The 23235-nt window shown below is 41.0% G+C and overlaps 1 protein-coding gene across 1 annotated transcript in view; it reads right to left on the minus strand.

Annotated features, from left to right (window-relative positions):
* Positions 1-23235, minus strand: part of ADAMTS17 (ADAM metallopeptidase with thrombospondin type 1 motif 17) — a 180768-nt gene that overhangs the window by 67950 nt on the left and 89583 nt on the right. The window contains exons 9-14 of the mRNA XM_054388055.1: positions 19684-19824; positions 18340-18490; positions 7068-7169; positions 5299-5444; positions 2771-2937; positions 966-1093 (exon numbers count right to left, since the gene is read on the minus strand). Of these exons, the coding sequence (XP_054244030.1) occupies positions 966-1093; positions 2771-2937; positions 5299-5444; positions 7068-7169; positions 18340-18490; positions 19684-19824 (835 nt within the window). The remainder of the gene's footprint in view (positions 1-965; positions 1094-2770; positions 2938-5298; positions 5445-7067; positions 7170-18339; positions 18491-19683; positions 19825-23235) is intronic.

Raw genomic sequence — 23235 nt, forward strand, 5'->3', positions numbered from 1 at the left:
AGCTGGCCTTACTACACAAAGTTATTAATGCATTTTTAATTTTTTTGGGATACAGATGAAAACAGGGAAAAATTAAGTAACTCGGGATGCACCATGAACCTGGCTCTATGCAAAGCACTATAAAGAATCCAGCTCATGCTGGCTCCCTGGCAGCTTGCTGTTCAGATTTTTCATCTGAATAAATTAGAAGGATTGAATTAAAAATGCCTCTTTGGCAGCAATTGGCAGGAAACAGTGGGAAGTGTCTCCTGCAGCAGTGCAAAATTCAATCCAGGCAAAGATTTTTCACTTATCTCATCACACTGCTATTAGTAAAGCTGCATTATGCTCCCAAAGCCTCTCTTATACCCAGAATAATATTGTGTTCATTTATCTCCCCTGTCTGGAAGGCTCAAAGCAATAAATATTGGCCAAAGAGCATCTTGTGCCCCCATGGCAAATCAGCCATGCAACTGCAGGAGTCATGGAGCAACTGGTATTGAAAAGCTTCCTCAACATTTCTAGGCAGTAACTCAGGTAGACCTGAAAAGCATCATGATGCTGGCAATGTAACACTTGTAATGGAGTAGGAATCATTTGTAATACAGTTTGCAGCATCAATGCTTTTTCAGTGATTCCTCTAATAGCCAAAATGGAGCAGTTAAGCAAGCCAAATTTCCCCTCCCATCTGCTCCTCTCACAGAAGTCCCTTTCCACCCAAGCCATTTGATGACTACACACAGCAAATGTGATCACTGAACATTCCCAGCTGTTCAGGGATAATCTCATACCTTGGGCATTTATTATAATTCGCAGACCAAGACACAGGGCTGTGGAGCACTTGCAATGGGTCTTTTGAAATAGGGTTGCCCTCTCACCTCAGGGACAGCCTCCCAGCCACCCACAGGGATGCTTGTTCTAAGATATACAGAGTTGCTCCAGACTACACATAACACTATAAGTAAAACAAGAGAAAGTTACTCCACCTGGCACTTGCCATGTACACAGAGGTCGGTTTCGTAAGGCCCACATGGAGTACCATCGAGGACTCTGTCTGTCACCAGCACAGGGGAATCATTCCCCAGTGGAGAGCAGAAGAGTTCACATGGCTTATCTGGAAAAGGAAATACAAAATCAACTGCTTTTAGGAACAGAACAAACAAGCATTTGAGGCAGTGGTGATACTATCTCTACATGAACAAATTTGCAAAGGTACCTGTTGATACCTCATTTTTGATGAAACATGAGCCATTCAGGTTAGGCTTGTCATTTCCCACTTAAAATATCAATATTGAAAGGATTAAATTGATGAAATTGATCTTTTAAGATACAAAAAAACAGTGCACAGAAAAGTCAGCACACTTCAATGTATCTGTGAACAGAAGATGCTTGTTACAGAGCACATTCTGCAGCCTAATATGAAAGACTAAGTCACCAAGTGAGTGTGTCTGTCAGAAGTCAGGCTCCAGCCAGTGATTCCAGAACAAATTCTCCAGTCCATTTCTGCTCTCCATAGACTGGGTTCTCACATCAAATTGCCAGTAAGAACACGTGTATACATGCCTTTAAAGCATTTTTGCATATCCATTGCCTACCACTTCCTTAACTTGTGATCTTACAAGCATTTGTCAGCAAACTACACTGCTAGAATATCTAGAGAAAAACTCCCAAATTGATTTGAAATATACCAGAAGAGGAAAGTTGTGTTTTTCATCCACATTAATGGCAATCATTATATTATATATTTAGACCTCATTTTGGAAAAGCTACTATTGCATTTAGCTGGAGAAGGAGTTAAGCAAAGAAGCTTTTTCAAAGATTTGTATTATTATCTGTCAACATACAGCAGATGTCAGGGTTTGCTGACTGCATTTGCCATATGTTTAAGTAACAGATATTTAGGCAATGTAATGTTTTTCCTTTGGAGCTAACTCTGCTCCTCATAGACTTCATCTAAGGAAGAACTTATAGACATCCAAATGGAAACACATTTCATACTACATAGTCAAGTACCTCTCCCCATCAGACATGGGAGAGAGGGTTTGCCAATGCATTAAGCTAAGTGGCACAGGCCTTTTCTAGGTTTTCAGTGCAACCAAAAACCTTCACGTTTGAACTGGCTTCAGACTGAATTTATTAGTGCTAGCACAGGAAAAGGCTTATCCAATGTCTGGTCTTCTGACATAAGTTCCAGTACCACCCTCCTCTGATCGAGCATGTCTTTAAGATGACCAGATGAAACTAGCCTTGTCTGTTTTTCACAAGAGTGTAGCAAAATATATTTTCTCCTGCAGAAAAGACATTATTATGATCCTTTTCCATGTCCCCCCAACATCTGGTTGAACAGTAGATGAACTATAATAAGATCCAGCAAAGGAAGCATTAAAGACATGTAAGTAGGATAGGCAATCACACTGAAATGCCCAAAATTGACACACTTCAAAAATATCCCAGGGAATCTTTTTTTTTTTTTCAGTTTGCCCCTTCTCACAGTTAAACTCCCATTCCCAAATACCTGCCTGTTCAGACTGGGAACCAAGTTAAGGCACTTCTCCCCCAGGCATTAAAAAAGCTGACTAAAGAACAGGCAGCTCTGTATGTTCTGTTAAGGCAGCTAAAAGAAGAGCAGGGCAGCAAGAAGAACAACTCATTATAATGAGTCTTTCAGCTGTAGCTAAAGGGAACATACTTTTCACCAGCAAATGAGAGCTTTGCAGATGAAATCAACATGGGCTGAGAAGCACTAGTTAAAGAACAGCAAGGTATTACAGAGGGAGATGAAAAAACTTACCATCAACCATGACAGCTGTCAGGAGGCTTTTCTTCTTGTTGGTGTATCTGTCATGGGCCTGACACTGTTGGTCCCTGAAGCTTGGCACACCTTTAGGGCAGGGTAAGTTCTCACACACAGTGTGCTCCACGCTGGTTCCCCGGCAGTTCTTCCCCCCTGGCCCTGGGCTGTCACAGGAAAGACAAACCAGGGTCAGCAGGAACAGCACAGCTTTGCCTCATTTTCCCTGTCCAAGGCAGCTCTTGAAAGAGCAGGAATGATCCCTCCTCTCAGATGTTCCATGTTGGAATGCAAATTCTGCTCTTAGTGGCTCTGACAGAAAATTATTTAAGCTCCATTCTGGATCTATAAATGGTTTATCACAACAGATGCTGTGGAGTACTTCAGAAGCCTGTTCTTTTGCAGTATCTCATACACAGATCAATAAATAGAAGCAACCCACACACTGAACACTTCAGATAAGAGGTAATCCAAAATACTATTCACCTGTGGGCACTCAGCAGCTTTCTTAGGAGAAGATATGGCGTATTTGCACTCTGTACCATAAGTATGGGGACCAAAACCAAATCTGTGCAGCAGCCAACTTCATCCACATAACCCAAGCCATCTTACAAGCTGTTTTTTAAACATAGAGGAAAGGCCACTAATCCAACATCAGGTTTAAGCACCTGCAAGATCTATTTCCAATAAACAGTGTAATTCAAGCCCACCTTGATGCATGCCTGAAACAGTGACTGTGTGAGATCTCCTGGTAGACAACTTCACACTCATCTTCCACTGTATCTGTGCCAAGAGAGTCCCCTCACTAATGGAACTGAAGAAATCAAAGCCCATCTATACTACCATGACCTTTTTACAAGACAAGAGGGAATTGGAGAAGTGGTTGAGATCACATTTGGGTGTTCTGTTTAACCTTCTGTTTAGGTTTTTTCTTCACTCCCACTGTACAATAGGTCAAAGCCCAGACAAGAACACAAGGCAGCACAACCCAGAGGTCTGCATGTGCAAACGGGCTTATGACACACTGCCTTACAACCATTTGGAGGCAATGCATGCAAATACTCAGTGAAATTACAGAGAACAGTGAAACAACTGCTTTTAAAACACTGATAGGCTCACACGTTCAAAAGTCAGCTGGCAGGAGTAAAGATTCCAGTAAAAAAAAATCACAAGACCAAATATATATAAAATAAAAGATAAATCCCTGAGCCAATATTTTTGGACAGTGAATAAACCAGCTGCAGAAGTGGCCTAATGCCAGGAATTTGAAGCAAACGAAGATCATGTGTGTATCCCCAGCCAAGAATGTATATGAGCAAGAGAACTTTAAAATCAATGTGCGATCCTGCAGGGAGCATTTCCTGTAATCAAAGGAACGATGATGAATGGATTTAGGTTTGGTCAGCATTCTGGTTAAAGAGACTTTTTGTAGCTGACAGCAGAAAAATCTGCTCAGTCCCTTGTTCAGGAAAATGAGCTGGTAAAATCAAGCCTGGACATTATAGACATGCTATTGCAGTTCAGTGTTATTTAAGGAGAGGAATAAACAAACAAAAATATCCCTTTGGCATGAATACAGCTCAGCAGCATCCAGTGTGTGACTATCCATCATCTAGGCACAGCTTCAAAGTGCCTATGTTGCCAGCCAGAATTTCAGCCCCCATTTAAAAAGAACCTTCCTGCAGTGAAAACCTTAAACTATGAATCAAGGTACATTTGGAAGCTGCTCGAAAGATCAGGAGCACCCTCACTCTGCTCAGAAGTTATGATGCACACAAACGGGGGTAGTTAGTTAAATGGCCACTACTGTAACCTGTTCAGGCTTCCCAAAAAGAAGACAATTTCCAGATGTGCCCCAACTGACCTGAGGGATGAAAGATGGCACATGAGACACAACAACACATTTCTTCCTGAATCCAAGCCCAAACAAGAGAGCATAGGCTTATTTGCAGTCACTGTGCAGGAGCTAAACAGCACCCACTGCGCTCAATGGGCAGCAAAGCTTCTCTTCATATGCAGCAAGTCCTGATGTACAGAATATCTCATGGTGCTTTACAAACACAGCTATATGACCCTAAGAGCACTGTCAGCCACTCTCTTGCCTCCCAAGCCGAGAGCCAGCACTTGCTGCAAAACTGATCTCTAAAGGCATATTGGCTTGGTTTGACCTGTATATGCAGATCAATCCCTCCTCATTCACTGCAGTGCTGAAGAGGAAACACAGCATCATTTTTCCTGCCAAACCACATGTTTTTAATTCAATTGTATCTCTACTTCAATGATTGCAATGAGCCACTCTCAGTGGTAACCCTTTGAGCCACTTCTAATGGTAATCCTTCAAGCCACTTCCACAGAACATAATCCACTCTAGGTCACATCAGTATTTTCTCCTGGCCCTTGCTGCTCAAGAACAAGAAATCTCTGGTGTCCTCAGCGTGGTCCTACTGCCCATTTTTTCTCTGTACTCTTGCAGCAAGGATTTCTAAGCGCTCCATGCAAAAAGAAACCAGCATGACACGAGGACTTACGGGGGATTGTCGCATTTCCGCTGCCTGAACCGCACTCCTGTGCCGCACGTCCGGCTGCACATGCTCCACTGACTCCACATGCTCCAGTCTCCATCCACATGCTCAGGGATGGGAGTTTTACTGACACACTCCCCAGCTCGGCACCACTGAAATGCAGTTGTGTGTTAGCACGGCTTGAAAGAAACACTGATCTTGCAAGCGTTCTGGCACAGGTAGATTTAAAAGGATGTCTGAGAGATTATAACAAGCCCATTTTTAAGTTTCTAGATATTTAAGGCTTCATTGAGATGAAGGACAGAGAATGAGAAAGGGAGGAGGCGAAGCATAGACATTACAGTGTCACCTTCAACAAACCCCTGAAGGGATTTCTGTCATTGAAAGCAATAATCACAGAATTGAGCCCCTTGCTTTATAAAGCAGATAATTACCTACATTCAAAGACTTAAAGCCACACTCTTCACAGAAGCAGAGTCCAAGAAATTATGCCCGAAAGCAAAGTCTCCATCAACAGTATTCCCAGCATATATAAAATAATTGGGGTATTTTGGACCTGGCTTAGCTGAAGCCCCAAACATCCTTTCATTCTAATAGGTTGTGCTGGCTCCTGACCAAGCAGCAAACTTGGCCTGTTCTCCTGGTCTGACTGGGACAGGATACAGTGAGCACTGCTAAGCAGGCTTATGAAAGAATCACCAGAACTCCTGCAGTTGTGAAGACATGTATCCAAAAATCTTCTGCCTCAGTTTCTTAGCCATGCTTTCCAGGACCCAGGACAAAATTCTTAATTTTATCCTTTTTTACTTTCCCAACATACTAAAAGTATCAGAATCCCAAACCAGTAAGTGGGGGGCTGGTAGTTACCAAACCAATTTCCTTTTGTAGCCTAACAAGTTATCAACTGCACCAGGAGAATCAAACACATTTATTTATGACTCATAGACCACCTAGCCACAGAGGTTAATCTCAGGGGTTAAACACCTTCACTTAAACCAACTTCTGTTAGCACAGCAGGTGAGCTGGGAGGCAGCAGGTAAGCCTCAGTAACTCTCACCCTCCTGGCACTAAAGCCAGTTACCAGAATGGTGATTTTTGCTGGAGGAAGAACCACTGATCTGAGAGTTTATTCTGTGCTTCTTGTAACAATTTTCTACATCTACCTGGATTCTGGAAAGTCCATACATCATATATGCCTTAGTCATCTGAGTAGATATAGCAAACTATACTTCAAAAGTAACTGAACACCACTGAGCTCAACACATTTTGAGCTACTTTCAGGAACTATCAAGTTTTTCAGTAGCCTCTTTTTCTTTCTCCATCTTTCTCCACTCCTCTGGTGTTTTCCTAAAAGCTCTTCATACTTTCTACCTCAAATACAGCCAAGGACATTACTATCTTTGCTCACACTGACAAAGCACCTCACTCACGAAACCCCAGCAGCAGCAATGAACAGAAGTGACATGAGTGAGCTACTGCCCAGCATGACTCGCAGGGCACTCACCCTGTGCGTTTAGCAGAGGGAGGCATGGAGCTTTTCTTCATTGTAGGCCTAGACCACAAAGACTTGATTATTGAGGTCTCCAAAGGCTACTGAAATACACTTAACACAAAATCGGAAAGATCTAACCCAACCCAGCTGTTAGTTGAGCAGTTTCTCTATCAGAATCAGTACAAAATACAGGTTTATGGTAAATTTTGAACATCTTGGAAGCAATTATTCCACTGACAATGCTGGAAAAAACAAAGTGACTGCGACCAACCATTTTGATTACCTTATCTGCACCACATTCTGTGCCATCCAGAGGAGGGTCCAACTTTGTCTTGCAGGATGTATCTCCTTCCACCAGGCACCAGAGCCCAGCACACATCAAATGCTGTAATCACAAAGGAATGAGGTGCAGTTATTAGTTTTGGAGACGTCAGCTATCATTATGGGATATACTGCAAAACTCAGGCAGTTTTTCTTAAGTGAATTCAGACACATATAGATGGTTTGGGAACAATTACTTTTCAAGGACAGACTGGCATTAAGTGGTGGGGCAGGAAACTATAAAAGAGATTGATGGATGCCATTGTCAGGAACAAAACCCACCTGAAACAATAAATGCATTATTTACATAGACTTGTTTTCAAAGAATAAATCTGGTCCATTAAAACAGAATCCTCTCTGGGAGGCCAAGAAGGGTGCTTTGGCACCATGCCACATGCTTAGATGTCCAAGCTGCTTAATTACTTGTATTTTTTAAAATGGTGCTCAAGTAACACAGTCAACACTGGTAGACCTGGTGGTAGCTACAATCAACCAGGGATGCCCCTTGGGAGAGGAAGATCTTAAGGTGGAATGAGAAATAGGAAAGGATTACATAGCATGGCATGTGGCAGAGGAGGAGCTTGGTGACAGGCAAAGTTAGTTAAGGTGGTGAGAAGTAGCTGCTAAAAACCAGTGTGCTAGAAAAGGTGGAAAGTGAGATGTGAGAGCAAGAGGAGCAAGAGGTACATCTCACTACCAGACACCTCCTGTGTATCATTACTCAACATGGCTTCTCTGCCCCAGCCAGCGTGTGTGGCAGGGATATTGCTGCTGACCACACTTGTGTGATCTGTCAGATCAGTATGTTTTCAGAAAGAGAGAAAAAGAACCAGGAAAAGGGTTTTTTACATCATTAACATTTTCCACAGCATCCACCATACTTTGCATTCCATGAAAATGGATGATTTCAATATAGTGCTACACATCTGAGTACCAAAGGAAAAGGGAAAAGAAAAGGAAAAGGAAAAGGAGAGTTACATTTCTTTCCACTATTGTTCACCTTTCAGTGTAATGGTAAAAAGATGAGAAGCACGAGTCTAGTGCCAGCTGGTCATGTCAAGATTTATTGCACCTCATTAAATGGTTGAGGCAACATGCTTCAGCCTTATGGTTCTTTCACAATGTAATGTAAAAGACTGTGGGTTCACATGTGCTTTGTGTATAGGCATATTGGGATATTGCTATAAAACAGAGCTGTATGGCAGAGGGTGCAGACGAGATAAATCCCAGTACCAAGAGTGATGATGTAGAATATACTGAAACAGAAGAGTTATCACAGCAGTATCTGCATCCTGTTTTATTTCCACATTTCTTTCTGGAAAGAGGATTTTGCGCTATTTAAACCAAAAGAACATCACAAAAACTAGAAGCAGACAGCACAATTCAGCAACATCTGTAGGAACCACAACACAGAAAGTCACCGTCAAACAAGCAAATAGCAGCAATACACCAGGGAGGCCTAAATCAATGCATTTTCAAGACATTCTCCCCAAATTAATAAAGCATATGGGCAAATATCAGGCTTTACTAATTTTGACTAAATGGCTGTGACTAATTAGTGGTTTACCCACTGCTCTGAAAGCACTTAAGCACCAATTAGCCATAAGGACATCACAATCTGTTTTACAGATAGGTACACTGGGGCAGAAGAATTGTCAAGCCATAGGTTTCAGAGCTTACTAAGATATCAATCCTTCCACACCACAGCTCTCAGATTCTCAAAACCTGCAGACTAAAATCAAAAAGTACATCATTTAACTGTCCACAAGTGTTACAGGAAGGATCTAGGCTCTATGTCATATAAACTGAGAAAGCTTTTCTCCAAAATGCCACAATTACCGCTCTGAGAGGATGCTTGTTTTCCTAGTTGTAAACCCACAATATTCTTGCATCTGGTTTAACTCACTGGGATCCAGAGGTGATGGGTATTCTGTACATGAAGTCTACACACATGACTGATTAAAAAGGATTCAAAACCAGTTAGTGTGTAAGTAAGCATGGAAGGCAGCACAGGAGGTTTTAGCCACAGTGGCAGGATGTGCTACATGTAGCTGCAAGACAGAATTAAATGCACCCATGAACATAACAGACTTGCTAAACTCAAAGAGTTTCTTGCCATTTGTACTGGTGAATACAAATGTTGTTCCTGTTAAGCCAAGTTCCAGAGCTGGAACTAGACTCGTGCTTCTCATCCAAGTCCAGTCAGTCTGTACTGTCTTTTTTCCCTTGACTCCTTTCAAACTTTGGTTGGGGAATACCAATACCTAAAATGAAGGCAAGCTTCAAAGATGAAGGGTGCAGATAGCAACTCTATCCTCATCCCTTCTCTTTCATATAACTAAAAAACTTCAGAGCAGAACATGCTGAGAAAGCCTCCAGCCTGATCCCTGGAATGACCCAGACAGAAAATTTGCCCCATGGTTCCAGAAGGAAAGCCTCTGCTTCTGCTTTCTGTCAGAAAGACATTCTGGCTGGAGATGTAGTGGAATTCACTACATCCCTAAAGAAATTTTCTAGACACATATGAGCACCACAGCTAAATATCTGGGCATTATGCAAGGCCAGTATTTGTTAAGCTGTCAGGTTCAAGTTCCTGGATCAGAAGCTTGGGTAAACAGGAGTTAAATTCTTCTCTTCAATGTGAAACTGGGAGGAGGGAAATGGAAGGGGGTAGGGGTGTAGAAACAGAAATTCATGAAAATGAAGCAGATTTTTGTACAGTTTTGGGTTTCAATCAGAATTTCTTCATAGCCCACAAGAACATGGAAGGTGATAAGGCTAGACAATGTACCCAGGTATGAGCCATGACATGGAGGAAGCAATGGGCTGAGACAACCTCAAATGGGTGGGCCTGTAGCAGTGGAACTACAGAACTGAGCCCAGTAGGTGCAAACATTCCCATTCCTCTCTGTATTTCTGTATCTGTGTATGTTTGTGCATATATATACACGTATTCACACACATATATTTAGAGGGAGATAAAGGAAGGGAAAAAAAATCTCTCTTAGCAACACCACACTTTCTGAAATTTCTCATCTTTGAGGTACAGAACATAAAGGATTTTTATAGCATTCCTGTGTTTGATTCTGAATACTAAATGTAAAGCATACTTCAGGAAACAGTTACAGAAAAATCTGGTAACTTTGCTGGAGCTCTGTGTTCTGGTGCCATACCACTACAAAGCTCAAACACTTCTTAGTGCACTCCCCTCTGTTTAACACAGCATTCATATACCCCAGCAAATATTAAAACATCAGTTCTAGTATTGGGTGTTCCCAAGATGTTTTATCATGTTAATAGTTCATTTCAAAAGAGATCACATACCCTCCCCAGCTACAATAGAAACCCAAACAAAAATCCTCGTTAAACAGTCATAAGGCTAACCAGTCTCAGGGACTGACGTTTTAATAGTTAAATAGCTAGCTCTGGGGGGAAATACCAAAGTGAGAAATGGCAGGACTTGAAAGGAAGTTGCTTGTAGATGAGTGGCAGTTCAGAGCTTGCACTGATACAGAACCAGCCATCAAAAGCACCATATTACTGCTGACTGTAAATTCAACAATGAGATCTTTGATGGCAGGTCTCAGCCTGCAAAGTTTTCCCTACAGCATTCAAAATGTGCCAGTCAGGATTTTCCAGTGATAGACATTTTTCACTGGAAAAATATTGATTTGTGGAAACTGTCTGTGGGGAAAGGTCACCTTTGGATCAGCTCCCAGTTTGAAATATTTCCAAGAACAAAATAAAATTAAAAGAAGTGAGATGGCTGTTGAAAAGGAATATTTCAATAAAAAAATTTATTTCCATGTTGTTTTTTTAAAATTGAAATGCTTGTTCAACAGCATTTCAATTTTAGGAACTTATTAAGGAACTTATACAGACAAATTAAAATTTAAAAAGTAAAAATAAACATGGATTTCTTTAAAGGTGCAAATTATAAATTCTCAAAACCTCCTGGAAAACAGGAAAACTTGTATGCCCAGCTGCTAGAAGCCAGCCCTGAGAGAGATCACAGCCCAGAAGCTCACAAGCTAGGAGATTTCTGCTCAACAGGTGAATGATGCTTCTGATTACAGGCATTAGAATGGCATCTATTTGACTAAAGGGCCTTACTGGGCCAGGTGTTTTCTCTTTCTCAAAGAACCTGCAATCCAAACAAAGTCCTGGGAGCTTGGTGATAAAGGGAGCTTTATCCCTCTGTTATAGGTGGGAAGATGAAGAACAGAAAAAGATCAGATGTCTTGCTGAGAGTCTGCTGAGAGACAAGCAAAGCCGCTGCTCAGAGCTGGGCAGTCCTCTGCTCAGTGTCACAGACACGGGCTCACTCTGCCTGCTCTGGCTGAACTTCAGGGTAAAACCAGAAACAACTCCTGGGATGCTACCAGGAACATGTCTGGCTGCGGGCCTGCCCACCTTTCACAGCTTTCATACTTTTTCACAGTGTTTACCTTACATGTAACTCCATCCCACACATGTGCCAGCTCAGACTGCGACCACTCACATGTGACTCTAGGGAAATCATCTATTTTAGGTTCTTTAACTCAGTGTTGCAGCTGGAAATGAGGAGAAGCCAGAATTAATTCAGCCAGCTCTTTGCCCACAGGCAGTAAGTCTAGAGCCTGCTAGTTTCTGGCTATTGCATCACCACCATTACTAAAATCAGCATGGTTCTGCCCAGCGACCTCATATGGTCTCGGCGAGAAAAAGGGCTCACAACACCTCCATATCTCAAAGCCTCAGATAATTACCTACAAGGGGAAGCTTCTAAACCTCCAAAGCACAAGAATGAGAAACTCATGAATAAAAATATCCATCTGACCAAGGAACAACTCTATAGAAGCTTGTTTACTCCCTACACATGCACTCCCTCACACGGGAATTAATTTGTTCATGCTGCCTATTCCCCAGTGGAAAGTTTTCAGCACCTTCCGTGAGAGAACACAACCACACAGGTTGAACCATACAGCTGAAGAAATTATGGAAGTGTCTTTACATGGTGAAAGCTGAAAGATGTAGAGGCATGTGGCACAAGGCACTGAACAGGGTCACTCCTTTAAATTAAACACTAGAAATGCTGTGCTTTGACTTACTACCAATTTCTACCACAGTGGTATCCATAGCTAATCAACTACATCACAACCACAGCAGCTATATTAACATTGTATTGTCCAAGCCATGCTTTAAGTGCTGCTCTGAGATTTATACTAGATGTACCCCATCAAGAAAAGGCTTGTGAGTTCACAGCATCATCCTGTAATCTAGCCCAGGAGAAGACACCTGCACACGACAAAGGTGGGGCAAGGCAAGTTTTATAATCAACCTGATCACTTCCATCTAATACTGTGTTTGCAACTCGAAGCCTAAAATTCTCTCAAAGTGTTTTGCAGGCAGGAAGTTCCCAGAGGGCCAATGGGAGAGGTCTGAATGCCCACCAAGTTTGTTAGACACTGTTTTCAGGCTGATACTCAATTGTATTTTGGCTAATTTTGTTAAGTTCAAACTTCAGCTGTAGATGCCACATCACAAGGCTACACTAATTCTTTCTCCCTCCCCTTGTGTCTTAATAAGAAATATAGGATTGCCAGGCTTGAGTGCTTGATTCTTAATAGGCACTCTATATTATTTTTAAGAGATTATTATTTTTATATTCTTAAATTTCCACATTGTATTTTTATAATTTTATTTTTATTCCACTCTCTTTTTATTTTTTCTTTAAACCACTGCACCAGAATGTGTTTTGACCATCTTCCAAACTGAAACACATACAAAAATTTCTGTAGCATTCCAATAATTGTAAACTGGGCTGTGCTGCCCAGGCAGGAACTCTGCTTTTCTCTCATTCTTTCTCTCTCTTAAACAAAAAGTATTTCCACTGAAAATACAGAAATAAAGGTCTTCTTGCAAGACACAGAAACAGTGAAATAAGGCACTTCAGTGTCACATTAAACAGGCAACACAAAAATACTCTAAATTTTAACAACCTTCATTAGAAAAACTATAAAACATAGTATGGCGATTAAGTAAGTTGTTACCTTAACTTCTCAAAATGAAAATCTCCTCATTTTATTTTAGAATTGGCAAGCTGCTGTCCTGCAAGCCTCAGGAAAACCAAACCCATCCTCTCATTCTTATTCTATTCTTATTCTTTTCTTATTCTCACTCTTATTCTTACTACTACTATTATTATTTTATTTACAGAGAAGCTAAGGTGTGTAATAGAAAATTATGTAGACAAAGTTCCTGGTGTATAAAAAATGCAACCTATTGTTTTCAGGATAAATCAGCTCTCAATCTAATTGCCATGTTCTTGCAAATATCCTGTACATTACTAAATAACAGGGCTTCCTATCATCATCTGGATCTTGCAACAACCCTGCAAAGGAAAAACAGAGGCCCATTGATTCTCCTGCATGGAGTCCAAGAGTCCATTCTGCTGGTCTCTGCACAAGATCAAGACCACAGGGAGGCTCATAATTGCTAAATTAGATTCACCATCATATAATCAAATATGAAAACTGGAGGGCTACGTAAAATCCACTTGATTATTACAATTTTTATTCTTTCTTTACATGGGGTTTTGATTCCTCTCCTTCTATATTTGAGCACAGAAATCTAATCAGCCTCCTTTTTCTTGACAATCAACTTTGCCCTCTTGTTCTGTGTTGCTGCTCTACAGCTTGCAGATCCTGGGAGACAACTGTATTTGTTAAAAACCAACTTGAACTTAAGAAAAAACAGCAAACAGTTCTAGCTGGTTTTGTTTTTCTAAAAACAGTGTCAGATCAAAATCCACATCCCCAATTACATCTGAGTTAGCAGTGTCTCTTTGTCTGAGAAAACTCATTGCAGCACTGCTAACCTCTCTCCATATGCCATTTTAAACTAAGTACAGTTTTGACTCAAAACAACACTGAAGATAATGGTTGTGTAAAAACCCTCAAAAACGTGTTAATAAGCCAAGAGGCATACGAACTGAAAAGTCAAACACTGGCTACAAGAGATGGAAGTCACTTTTTCCCCCCATAAATATAACTTCAGTGCATAAGCCTCTGTTAATAGGCATGCCAGTCTGAAAAATGAACCCAGCAATCTGATTAAACACACAGCATACTTTGATGTGAGGTTATGAACAGCACATCCTCACACATGAAAAACTTGGAGAAACACCATCTCTGCTCTGCAAGAAACTCAGCATAAGCCAGCTATGCTGCCTCTCTCACTTCTAGATGCAGGGGATAGCAAAGAGTTAAAGCCTGCTCTCTGCAGAAGCCTTCATCACTTGAGTGGGGTTGAAGCTTTTTGCTTCCTCTTGCACAAGGGCCACAGGAATTCACAATACTTGATTCAGAAAACAGTGAGGATCTGAAGACCAGAGGTCAGGCAGGTTGAATTTCCTGTACTTTGCATGACCTATCGTGGCAACCCTGCAATCACATCAACATTTAGCAACCAGAACCCCCAAGGATCTCCGTGTCTGGGGTACACTGATGATGCACTATGCAGTGTCAAATGTGCACTCCTGTTCAGTTCTTTCCATAACTCGTATCATGATTATGCTCAGAGTTTGAGAATGATGCAGTTAACTATTTAGTTCTTGATAAAAGCAGCTGATCTCCCTCAAAATACAGATCACTGGGTCAAAAGCTCTTCTAGCACTGGAGGAGGCCTGACTATACAGCTTCCCAGCTGAAAAAAGGCAGCACATCTGATATGGTAGAAGCACATTTTTGTGTCCTGTTAGATAAGGTTTTCACTGATCAGACAATGTGTAACAGTTACAATGTGAAAGATTAACAGAAAACACCATGTTAAAGCACTTTTGATCCCTTTTGCTTATTACCAGAAAAAAAAAGTAAGTAATTTAGATACAGAGGGAGAACTACAAAGGGTCTTGGGATATTCATCATCACATTAGAAGTCATCTCACTTGAGAACTGCCTAACTTCTGTTTTCTTATTCAGTTCCTCAGATCAAAACTAATTATTCCAGAGCCATGAAAACATTTATTTTCCTGATGAGGAGCAAGGACTCACCCATCTAATATGCAGGGTAAAGTTAATCCAAAATCAGTCACCTGCATGTATCTCAAGCAAATATCCCTATGAGCAGAGCACACCAAACTGGACTTGCAGTCCCTCAAGGGGCAGGCAGGTAACCTTGCCATTTATTATTCACACAGTAAAAAGTAACGTTTTTCAAATAAACAGGAATCAATTGCTGCCTGCCTCGGAAGCACCCAGCGTCAAAGTGTGATTCCACAGCTCCTTAAACAGGTGCCATGTACTATTAAATCTTACTTAATATTGATGTTACAGAACCAGATCCTAAATTGCACATTTTAGAGGCCAAGGATTACAACAACAAGCTGTGATTAAGCTGAGTATCATATATTCATGCTGTTAATTAGTTGTTTTATTCAAATTTTAATATCTCAAAATGTAGGTGCAGCATCCAAGCAAATTAAAAAGGAATGTCAAGAGGTACAGTCTATGTAAACTTGAGCCTACCTCCTGTGTTTTCAGTCTTGTTCTGCAAATCTGGAGCAGAACAGCTGGTTTGGAAAACTCAAAATTCTGAGAGTTACTATTTTGTGCTAAGGTATCTGAGATATCATTAAAAACAAATGTGGAAGAAGAATTTCAGAGATGAGATCTGAAATACCCAGATAAGGCTGAATATTCATGGATTAACTATCTGGTTGGACCAGTGCCTGAAGTCAGACCAGACACTGCGAAGCATTTAGACACCTGACTCTGTGTGAAGGCAAAGGAGATCACATTTCTTTAAAAGTTTTGGCTTTGATGCCTTCAAGGGAAGGAGCAAACAGCACAAAGTTTCTGCAGTTTCTCAAAAATGTTAACATTTTTGATTACTCTAATCTTTGAAATTTGCTCCACAACGAGATTGTATGGCATTTCTGAACACAGCTCCTCTAGTTGGCCTGACAGAATTCTGCAGCTCAGTTATGTCCGATGGAACGTTACATTGCAGCTTTCATTACATAAGAAAACAGAGAGTAGACACATGTAATCATGAAGAGACTGAGCAGGCTCATTTCTTGAAGTTTATTTCCCTTTGTAACAAATATTTAGTGTCAAATGTTTATTACTTTTACATTTGGATTTTTTTAATACTTTATTGAATTAAAAATACCACATTACCATTGGCTAGAAGAGGAGACAGCTGTATTTGCCAATAATTTCTACAGCTAATGCCAATGACTAGTGCCAATTTTTTCTTTTTTCTTCATATTTTTGTAGACAGTTTTGAGCCTTATGAAACAAGCATTCTGCAGATGATCCATAAGAAACACAAAGGTGAAAAGAACGCAAACTTTGAAGGTTTAAAACTTAAAGCTGATCATTTCCTCTAAAGAATTTCCTTTCACTGCCTTCAAATGCCAACTCAGAGCAGCATAACAGGATGTAAATATTTACTTAAATTAATGATGTGTGACATAATTGATCCAAAGCTTCACAGTGTGAATGCTATTAACATATCTGTCACAGAAAAAGACTTCTAAATAAGCAAGTGCAAATTGGTTTTAATCTGCTGAAGTGCTACAGGGCTTGTTTAATGAGAAAGTACTGAAGTCCTCACAAAATATGCTTTTCTCTGGGAGATACTAAAGAAGTGGTGGAGAAAAAGAGAACAGTTTTCCCTGTGTTCTAAAGATGTCAAGTAATAAGACAGGTGAAAAATCCTGGGAGACACAAACACCTTCTGTCTGAGAAGAACAGTGCCTGTTGGCTTGTTATGCTGCCAAGCAACTTGTCCCCAAAGCAATTCCAGACGGGACATGCAATTTGTGTATGAGAGCTGCTGACCACCTACCAGTAGGCTGACATTGTCATTAGGCACTGGGCTTTCCAGAAACAGAATGCTTTTCATTGCAACAAGGGAAATAGAGGATAACTATTCCTACAGCAGTCGAGCTGGGTGACACCTATGCAAGTGGAAGAACTTGAATCACCCTGGGTAGATCTGGGGTTTTCTTCACAGATCTACATTCTAATACTTTGCTTCCAGTACAGTAGTCCTGGTGGTCTGCATTTTCTTGATGGAACTGGAAAATACAACCTACCCAGATTCTTGTCTTGTTGTTTCATTTTAGCTACTTTCCAAATCCAAAACAAATAAAACAGCAAATGGGAAACTAGGAGCGTGTTCCCAGGACTCAACCGTGTTCCACAGTTTCAGTAATTTGGCACTTGAAAACCTCAGTTAACATTGATTGTTATTTTCTTTGTTAACACTGATTTAAGATCCCAAGACTGTTCAGAATGAGAATAAGGGACAACTGAAAAATACAAATGGCTAGTTAAAGACAGCAAGAAACCTGGCTGCTTCATGCCTGTCCGTATAGGACAAAATGCTGCCAGCTGGTGCTGGTGACCAGGCAGAATGCCTCATGACTTTCTTCTTGATACTTCCAAGGCCACACTGGAATTAAGCATTTCTCCAATCCCTACCTAAAGTGGGATGTGGACAAGTTCTGTTCAGAAGGAAGATACCCAGAAGGAAGATACCCAGACATTAGGAAAGGTTTAGTTGTCTGAACTGCAGAGGAGGTCAGACAGCCTCATCTCAAATACAACCTACTTCTAGAGACACCAACAACCAGTTGGTTCCATTTTGCTAACCAACCATGTAATATAAGCCATTTTGCACCCAAACCCTGACTAAATCATGCTGCTTAGAAAGCATATTTGTGGCTGCACAAATCTCTAAAAGGCCTTGTCAAACAAGCAGTCATTTTATTTCCTTGCCACAGAGCTAGATTCAGCTCCTAAGAGCATTGTAGCAGTCTGAAGGTGAGTCTACTGAAAGATCCAGCCAGTTATCTAAGCTGACTCTGTGGAAGAGGGCAAGCACTGTTGTGAGAACTGACCTTCACCTCAGCTGAACTTCCAGCAAAACAATTTCTACTGAGTACTTTAGCAAAATAGTGTCAAAAGGGAACGGTTCCTAAATAAAGACCAAGTACAAACAAGAGTTTTTCTGGGTCTACTCTAGGACATTAATAAGACCAGTGTGGGAAAGGAGGAGGGCGATGTAAGTTTGTGCTGTTGACATGCAGGTCAGTGGGAGTTTGATGACTGATTTTCTAGCAGCAGCACTACGTATGCTGAAAACCCCATGTAGTAGTTCTGAGGAAAGTACAGACTCATTTTCTTCCCCAGTGCCTGGCAGCTTTACATCAACTTCCCACCTTGTTTCCCATGAGCTCTTACCTCCATATTCTTACAGAAGGTAGCATTGGTCCCAAACAGTATCTGGCACTGCTCATCAGCACTGTAGTGCATTCCAGGCAGCTTGTGAGGGAGCCGCACCGCATATTGGCTTCGAGGGTCTGTTACCAGCAAACAGGTGCTGACCTTGGACCTGTGGAGTGTAAGGATTAAATATGCCTGTAAGGGAAAATACCTTTGAACTGGAGCGTTAGATCACTGATGCAGAGAAGCTATTGTCCCCTCTTTAACAGGGAATCATGAGCACAGGTGAAATGGTCATTTTTCTGAACATTGAAAACTATGGATAGAAAAATCCTTAGGAACTCATCCCTGGCTCCAGGGCTCAAGGCAGAATCAACTATTCACATCACTCTGGGTGAAACATTTTTCTAAGGTATTCCTAAAAATGGAGACTTTGTTCTGCCATCAGGCTATCTAGTCCAAAGCTTCACGAACCTTACAACAACAACTAGAAAGTCTTCTACCATGTATCACCTGAATTGCCCTACTTGAATTTCAAGCCCTTGACTTCTTATCCATCACAGACATCATGGAAATATTTTTCCTTTTGTCTCCATGGCAATCTTTTACAGATTGGAATATGGCTTTGACATCTCCTCTCTATCAGAGACCACAGTGAGTTCAGATCAACTTCTTCCCTTTAATTTAACAGTAGATATGCCATTTTCTTTCATTATTTTCCTTTCTCTTCCACCTCTGATCCCCAGAGTGGGACACTTTCCATCCTGAATCCATTTGTAGCAACAAAAGCACTGACTACTGTGCCAGACACTGCCAGAGAGTTGCACTGTAGGACTGAGATCACAATTACAGAGTTCAGGCAACTCCAGTGTTTGCCATAGTGTATAAGAGCAGCAGGACAGAAATCCTTCCTGAACTGCTGAATATGATGAACTGAAATATGCATACAGTGGGAAGGAAGTTTATAGTGAACTGTTTAAGACCAATACTCACTGAGGAGTGAAAAAACACATCAGAATTAGCTCCAGGCAAAGTAAAGTTTCCATAAAATAAAGGCACAGCGCAAAGCTGGCAGCATCCTTTAGAAAAGATTTTTTCAGGTCACCTACACATAGATTTCTGTCACATGAAGGGCATTTTTGGGAAGAAGCTACCAGTACACTGATGACTGCACATAATTCTTCTGCCTCTCTGTAAACCCTGGCCTCCAAGGGGCTACTGTAATGGAGACAGATTCAAACTTGCACACCTTAGTGACATGTGCACACACACATTTTAAAAGAAAATTTAGATGTTCACATTCAAATAACACATTGGGTTCTTGTCTGACAGGACTTTTTTGAAAATCAGCACAATCCTTACTTTAGGAAGTTTTCAAGGTCATCGCGGCTGCATGAAGACCAGGAAAGGTCACTTGGGTTCCTGCCCTTCACCCATTCTCCAGACATAATATGAGACCTCCCTGCACAGGGTTGATGATCATCATCATGGCTCATTCCCATGCTGTGTGATTAAAATAAAACAAAACAAAAAAAACCTTATCAAATTATAATGCAGGCTTCTCATTAGACTTAGCAATGACCCTTTTAGCAATTAACACGTCACAGAATCACAGAACTGTTGCAGTTGAAAAAGACCTCTAAGATCATCAAGACCAACCATTAACCAAAGACCACCATGGCCAGTAAACCACATCCCAAAGTGCCATGTCCATGTGTTTCTTGAACAGCTCCAGGGTGGTGAATCCACCACCTCCCTGGCCAACATATTCCAATGCCTGACCAAGCCAAAACCAGGCTGCATATATAACACAGAACCATTCACCTGCTCTGGGCACCTGTTATATGACTAAACTATATGTTCCCTTAATTTATCAATTGCCTTAACTTCACAAAGGTTTTAGTATTTGTGTGTCTGAAGCTTTTAAAAGTACTTCTTATGGACTTTCTTACTAGGAAATGTAACTACTTGAGGGTCCATGGGATGTGAACCTTCAGAAGTGATATAGCACAGGTGGAGAGTATATGCTAAAATATTGAAGGTAATATTTATTGAGAATTTTGGATTGCTTTCCCAAATCTAGAGGATATGGCCCCTATAACCATACTGAGAGAATGGTCAAAGTAATATCAGAGATGTGCCTGTCTTGTGTCAGTGTGAACCTGGAATAACTCTACTGTCAGGAAAAACATTTCCCTAGATTTGTGCTATTGTACAATCTCTCCTCTAACTTTGAGGCTTCTTTGAGTGGTGGGTTGGATCAGATGACCTCCAGTGGCACTTCCAACCTGACTCTGTAACAGCAATCCTCAGACAGAAGCCTGCTCATTTGTGCAAGCACTGTTCAAACAAGCACCAAGACTGCCCCATGCCAGTCTCTGCAAGGACAGAATGTGACCTGCTCAGCAAAACAAACCATCTGAACAAACAGCAGATTGTGCAGTATAAACATACATGGAGGAATTCAAACACATTCAGTGAGGATTTCAAAAAGTAGTCAGAAAAGTACTACTTTCACCTCCATCCAACTTACCACTCAGGACTCTTCTATCCTTAGTGGAGTCTCTACCACTGGGCTGCCACAGTAAATCACTGGAATAAATCTCTGTTGCCACTATAGGAAGGTGAGACTCCTCTGCATGAGGAAAGCCTATGTGAACAACCTTTATGGTGGCAAAGAAGGAACAACTGATGTGATCAATTTCACTTGCTACACCAGTGAAATATCACAAGTCCTGACTGGTGGTCCTACTCCCAATTCATTGTATTTTTCTTTTCAAAAAAACATAAAGAATTGTAACGTTTTGAAATGTTACCAGTGTGCCTTCAATTACAACATGACATGGAAAACGGCCTTCAGACAAAAGGTTCCTTGTATGCCCAGTGTCACTTTCTAGAAAAACACAGTCACCAATTTGGGGCTGAAAACACAGAGCAGTAGGAGGTCACTAGGTCTCTAGCTGGTCATACTGAGCAAGCCAGGAGCAGTCCCTTTGAGTATGGTGTTGGACTCTTTAATCCATGCTATTTCTCCACAAACCAGAGTCCCCTGTTTGCTTTCTGACTATGTTCTTGGCTTTGTTTCTCTCCCGTTTTGGAATTCAACTGTTCAAAGCCTGAGCACAAGATACATTTCTAGCTGCAATGAACCAAACCTGGCTTCAGCAGTTTGATAATTATGGCTTAGATTAAACCACCATCTATGCTATTTTTAGCTTAAAATGAATATTATATGGTAGAGTCTATTATTTTAGGTTCATCTCCAGGGACATTATTATTTCTAGCAAAACCATATCATAATTTTTAGACTCAGAAGTTCATAGCTATTCTTGTTTTTAAACCTCTGTGGGTTTTGAGCACAGCAGAAACATTAACATCAGGCACATTTTGTTTGATGCATGCAGGAATAATTTAACACTCTATTAGTAACTCTGACTTCAAAACAGTAAAGAGTGAAATTCCTGCTCTGCTGAAGTGAATGGGAGTTTTGCCATTGACTTCAATGGAACCTGGATTTCACTCCAAATATTCTACCCATGTTGTTCCTACGCACAGAGAAATCTGTTCACATGCTAGGAAGAAAGTTCCAGCAGTATTCCTCCAATACAAATAAGCCCATCTAAGGGTTGTATTCCTTAAAGTCAGGAAAAGAAGAGTTTTAATTACCATGAAGCAAAGCATGTAAGCTTGCTGGAAATCTTCCAGAGAAAAGTCTGCCCCAAAATGCAGACGGCTTGTGGGCAAGCAGCAGCCATGTTAACTTTTCTAATGGAAGCAAGGCAGGTTTCCAAGGCTTCTTTCAGCTTGCCTGCCTTGTGACTGACACAGTGCTGACACTCAAAGTTGGGTCCTTCAGTTTTCTACTACATCAGGGCTTCTGCAGGACAGGATTTGGCAGCCCTCCCATTTTGGCAGCTTCCTGAACAGCCTCCTGGTCAGCATGTCAACTGTTCCACTTAAAAAGGATGAAAACAAAGCATCTTCCTGATTTCCCAAGTGTTTTAAGCTCCCTGATTTTATCTCTTCCACAAAAGACCAGTGTTTGGTCTAGAGTTGTTAATTAAGAAATGACTTAGCTTTCTGATTTCATTTATACTTTGTTAGATTTGTTGAAAGTGGGATTTTTTTTGTTGGCAAACAACACGAGTAATGGTTCATAATTAGTGCGTTCCTGTTCTCAACTTTATTTTAAACCTGACCTCACAAATGCTGAGGCTAACATTCATTACTCAGCTTTGATTTTGCAGGGTGCTTGAGGCAGACAGAATGTGTTTTCTATAAATACTGAGTCAGAACTCACATCTCAGAGTTATTTACAGGCTGGTTCTGAATTTCATTCAATTCCTACATGTGTGGAAACCGACACCTTTCTGAATCACTCCTTATTTCTTAACAGAAGTTCTCGAAGAAGTCATAATAAAGGGATTGAGCCTGAGCTATTGGTATAAAGCAAAAGAGCTCTGCTAAGTCAAAAGAACCACACCAGTTTATATTAGCTTGGGATCTGGCCTCAAGGTACACAGACAACCTCCACGGGCCTCTCTGAGATGAGTTTTTGATAGAATGAAACCAGCAACACATTTGGAGCCTGTTTTAATTGGCAATGCAGAACTTTCCCAGCATCTACTTTGCCTTACAATGACTCACTTGAGGAAAGGATTAAATGACCTGCAGGACCAAGGTATACCCTAGCATGCTAACACATTCTTCTCTGAAGTTCAAGGGTCTCCAGCTACACCAAAGGGATCAGTTTTTCCTAAACACATAGTAAATGCAATGCCATGCTGATTCTTCTCACCAATGAATGGTCCCCCTCCTTTTAACAGAAATAAATCGAACAGAGCATTATGTGTTTGTATTAGACAGCAGAGCAACCACTGATACAGTACTTTGCATTTCCTTTGTGATCATCTA

This window comes from Indicator indicator, chromosome 16 (assembly GCF_027791375.1).
Source record: "Indicator indicator isolate 239-I01 chromosome 16, UM_Iind_1.1, whole genome shotgun sequence".
Taxonomy (NCBI): domain Eukaryota; kingdom Metazoa; phylum Chordata; class Aves; order Piciformes; family Indicatoridae; genus Indicator; species Indicator indicator.